General features: G+C 40.0%; 2 protein-coding genes across 2 annotated transcripts in view; both read left to right on the forward strand.

Moving 5' to 3' along the window:
- The window catches only part of LOC134003413 (microfibril-associated glycoprotein 4-like), a 6,361-nt gene extending 6,244 nt beyond the window's left edge, over positions 1 to 117 (forward strand). Inside the window, exon 7 of the mRNA XM_062442614.1 lies at positions 1 to 117. This exon is cut by the window's left edge and continues 160 nt beyond it. The gene's annotated coding sequence lies outside the window, so the exon portion shown is untranslated.
- Positions 118 to 1,840: 1,723 nt separating this feature from the next.
- LOC134003415 (microfibril-associated glycoprotein 4-like) lies at positions 1,841 to 4,257 on the forward strand. The gene is made up of 6 exons (XM_062442616.1): positions 1,841 to 1,935; positions 2,213 to 2,368; positions 2,931 to 2,969; positions 3,057 to 3,153; positions 3,243 to 3,410; positions 3,894 to 4,257. The coding sequence occupies exons 1-6, from the start codon at positions 1,921 to 1,923 to the stop codon at positions 4,145 to 4,147; spliced, it is 729 nt and encodes a 242-aa protein (XP_062298600.1). The 5' UTR covers positions 1,841 to 1,920; the 3' UTR covers positions 4,148 to 4,257.
- The last annotated feature ends 743 nt before the right edge of the window (positions 4,258 to 5,000 follow it).

A 5,000-nucleotide genomic window follows, 5' to 3' on the forward strand; every position in this document is an offset into this window, starting at 1 on the left:
GCATCTAAAGGTAACGTAACCAACAGTTTTCATTGTGTTTTTGTCTATGGGTGTTTAAATGATCTGATAACAGTAGAGATGATAGTTATAGTGATGTGTTATGTTGATTTGTTGACTGATTTGTGAATGAACGAAAACAGGGGAAGAAGGAAATTGAATGAATTATTATTGTGTAAACTCCAACATGACATTTTTCATCCAGAAACATTACTCATATTAGAGTAGGTATAATAATGAGTGCATAAAGAAACACCAACAAGTCCAATTCAGTTAAACATTCATAACTAATACTGGTACTCTAGGTTATGTCTAGTGAATGATTCAAATGCATGATGCAGAGTTATTGAGTGTGTCACTGTAGAGACCTGATGAACAGATGAGATGAGTGTTGTGATTCAAATAAAAGTTAGAGCACCAGTTTAAGCAGGTTGATGAAGGTTTTGCAGTTAACTTGCTTGTTCACTGGGGCTGCTTCTCACAGAGGATGGAGTTTGATGTCCAGAGATGAGAAGCTGGACTCTGGATCTTGTAATTTTTAGTGAGTTGACCAGTTTGGATTTTCAAAGTTTATTTTGAGGTATTCTGTTGTTTTAAATCACATCTTCAGACTACCAAAATGCAAGCTTTCAACTGGCATGATGGAAAGAAATACCAAAAACCAGGAACCACAGACTCTTACATAAGAGACTGTGTGTATGTGTGTGTTTTCTGGTAAATGTCTGTGAGTATCTGTATGTCCTTGGGCATGACATATTTTGCAGCATATCTTGCTCCTTATTGTGGTTTGCCCTTTGAACAGTTGTTTGGTAAATCATAAATGTCCTTAAAGTCAGAGTTCACAGTGAGATTAGAGTAGGTGACAGCTCATCTCTGTTGGTGACTCTGAGAGGTGAGTTATGATTTATTTCTGTGACTCTATCTTATTGTCTTTCTGTGCTGGTGGGTCACATTCGCAGTTTAAAAGCTCATATTTGTATATTTGTTTGTAATGACCTGATCTGAAGGCAGTTGGCTTCATAGGTCATCAATCAAACTGTTAATCACTGATTAGGTGCAGCTGTAGAATAACTCACGTAATGGGTCATCATAAATGTCTCATTGTGACTTTAAGGAAAGTCCAACTCTTCTCTTGGTGTTTCTTTTTTGAACCAAGATGAGGAAGGAAGTTGACTTATGGCTGACTAAGCCTGTTTGAGATAGGTGGCCACAACCTACTGTAGCTAAGGTTGAACATCAGGCCTGTAGGGGGTGCTAATGGGTCCACACAGCCTTCATGGCAGTGAGCCCTGCTGTTTGCAACACCTCTACATTAGTGACGTAACCACTTCTGTGGATGTTGAGGATGGAGGCAGCATGTTCAACAAGGTGCCGGTGGCAGCAGTACAGGACCTACAACTCACCACCATACAGCAGGATGTTCAGCATGATGGTGTGGTACACACTGACTTTTGGTGGCTAATCTGTTGGTGTCAAACGAGATGTTGCTGCTCAGGTAGCTAAACTGGTGGAGTACTTTCAGCCAGGTCTGATCTAATAACCTAATGACCTGAGCCAGTCAGTAGTAAATATTTGATCCCAGTAATGGAACAGAGTCCCCACAATGTAGGTGGATGTCAGGTTTGGGGCCCAACAAAGTCATGTTAACAGGAAAACACACACACACACACACACACACACACACACACACACACACACAAACACACACACACACACACACACACACACACACACACACACACACACACACACAAACTCAAAGACATCATGTTTCCACTTGTACAGAAAATAGTTTCATCAGTGTGAAGCAGCAGCTGTTCAGTCATTTATTAATATTTATGATATTAATACAGTTCAGACACATCAGAGCATCCAGACTGACTGACATCAAGATTTTCATCAGATCCCCTGAGCAGAACTCTGATGATGACGATGAAGGTGAGTTTGTGAATTTATACACCTGACTGAATTAATATTGATCAGAAGTTTCAGTCAGATTCTCTGAAATAGTCTGTGGTGATAAAAGAGTTTCTAACAATTTCCTTGTATTTATTTTCATTATATATTTCACTTTTAAAGTTTCATTCTTTAATTCTGTTTACAAAGCTACAAAATCCCAAAATACAGTCAGTTGTTTTAACAAAATTGGACGTGAATCTTCTCAGTGAGTTTAGTTTTAATTTATTTTGTGTGTGCTGCTGTGTTTCTGTTGCAGCTGGTTTCAGTCTTCCTCCTCCTCCTGGCTCCAGTGTTGACCTGCTGCTTACCTCTCGTCCTCCCGCTGGACTGCAGTGACATCCATAACAATGACAACAGCCAACTCAGTGGAGTGTACACCATCTATCCCATCGGAGCCACGTCTGCTGTCCAGGTACAATTTGTTCGGGAATTTTCCACAAATGACGTATCGTACATTGGCAAACACTGGGTCAAACTAGGCACTGAGGTCATTGTAAGGCTGTACCAAATCTTAACAATGAGACATTTAGACAGTAGGTGCTCATGTCTGCTACGTTTGGGGAAAGCAGGAGACACCTTGATAGTGTTGCTATGGTCAGAGATGTGTTTGCCTGTTTCTCTGAATGGAGTAGAGGTAACTGTTGTCAGAGGTTGGATATTGTTGACCCTGAGGAATGGAGGACAATGGTGCTGAGCTGTGTTCCCAGACATTATTGTCATTTGTAGACCAATAGACTAAATTCTACATCACTGGCCTCTTTATTAGGTCCACCTGTGAAATCTAATTGAAAACAATGACTGACTCAGTATTTCTAGAGAGAAGTTGAGACTTCTTGAATAGGAGTCAGTTGGAGCAGCTAGCAGCTGTCAGTGACACTTTAAGGTGCTTCAGACTCAAGTCGGGGCAGCTGCTGATTGATTGAATATAGTTTTAGTAAAGGATCATATTTACTAATGAGTGTGTTTGTGTGTAGGTGTACTGTGACATGGACTCAGATGGAGGAGGATGGACGGTGAGTTTTTGAACAGAAGTCATCAAGTCACAGCTGAGTGGTTTTCAGTATGAACACTTCCTGTTTGACGTTCATAATAACCCCCAGGTGTTCCAGAGGAGGATGGACGGCTCGGTGAACTTCTACAGGCCCTGGGATCACTACAAGAAGGGCTTTGGTAGCGCTGCTGGAGAGTACTGGCTGGGTGAGAACAGTCATGTGACTTCATGAAACTCTCTGTTCATTAAATAAACAAACAAACTCTGACGTGACTTCATGTTTGTGTGTTTTCAGGCCTGGAGAGTCTCTTCCATCTGACTCTCAGGAAAAAGTTTGAGCTGCTGGTCGACATGGAGGACTTCAGTGGGAACAAAGCGTTTGCTCGTTACTCCTCGTTCTCCATCGACCCAGAGTCCCACGGATACAGACTGCATGTGTCTGGATTCACTAATGGAGGAGCAGGTCAGTTACTGTTAGCAGTTAGTACTTGTGTTTTTCTGATGTTTGGTTTCCACATGGACATACTGAGGATTTCTGCCCTTATATTGGATTATTTGTGTGATTCCTTCGGCTTAATACAGATTCACAAAGATTTTCAACTCAGTGACAACATCTGCTCATATTTTATTATTTACATGAAGCTTTGGTTTTTATTAACACATTTAATGAAAAAACATAAAAGAGCCCCAGCAGGTTTCAGGTGTTTTTATCCCTTCAACCTTTTACAGTTCTTGTCTACATGACATACTGCATGTTGTTATGTTACAGTAGCAGCAGCAGATGCAGTACTAGTAGTACTAGAAGTATTTGTACAAGTGGTGGCCATAGCAGTAGTACTGTATTAGTAGTGACAGTTGTAGGGATAATAGTTATATAACATTATATAATATGGTGTCATTAGCAGCAGTGTTGTGATCATACACTTGTTTTGTTGTGTTTCTGTAGGAGACTCCCTGAGCTTTCACAACGGAGAGAAGTTCTCCACCTTCGACAAAGACCAGGACTCCTACAGTGGTAACTGTGCCAGAAAATACCTGGCAGCATTCTGGTACAACGAATGTCACCGTACAAACCCCAACGGGGTTTATCGCTGGGGGGCAGATGGCACCATCTATGGTGTAGGAGTGGAGTGGACCGTCTGGAAGGGTTATGACTACTCCCTGAAGACCATCAACATGAAGATTCGTCCTGTGCAGTAATTCTCCAGAACGAACAAACAGAATATCTGTTGATCTCTTTCTTTCTTTCTCTCTGATCTAATCTGTAACCTCACATATAAGTCAAATAAATATTTCCAGCATGAATAAAAGTCAGATGTGGAGTGTGTGTGTGAGCAGCTGCTGGGTGTAAAGTCTTGTGTCAAACCTGAATACAGCTAGCCTATTTCCCTTTCTACAAAAGAATATTGCTTCCCATGAAAAAGAAAAAGAAATTACCAAAACATCTTCATCAATGAAATGTTATTGAGTCCAACTCACAATCAAACCAAATCCACACCAAACATTTGAAGGTTATAAAGTCAACTCATCATCTTTTTGTCACAATCATAAATTAAAACATTTAAAAAAATTTTGACCTGATTACAGAAGTTAATGAAATGTATATATATCTAAAAGTCCAATCATATATTTTCCCACTTCAGTTCTTTTGTGTTGTAAAGATTGTGGTGAGTGGTGCAGGGTAATGAGTGTGAATGGGTTCAGTTCAGTTCAGTTGTGATCAGTGAATTCAACAAGAATTCTCTGACTTGTTGTGTTTAATGGTTACTAAATCTAATAGCCCTTTAATTTGAGGTCATTTTAACATTCACATATGCTCTCCATCTAACTCACTTGTTTGGGATTTCTTACATTTAATTGACTCTTTAAGTCTTACTCAGTTATGGGCACTGCTCGTGTACATTGTTACACTCTTCACCTTATTTTATCATCTGGTATTCTGGTCCACAATGTCCAGATAAATGAGGACAATTTTTCTGACCATTGTAGAGTTAATGACAGAATGTAAATACATTGAATGGCTGTTAGTGAAAAACTGCAGAACATGAACAGA

This window comes from Scomber scombrus, chromosome 21, assembly GCF_963691925.1.
Source record: "Scomber scombrus chromosome 21, fScoSco1.1, whole genome shotgun sequence".
Classification (NCBI taxonomy): domain Eukaryota; kingdom Metazoa; phylum Chordata; class Actinopteri; order Scombriformes; family Scombridae; genus Scomber; species Scomber scombrus.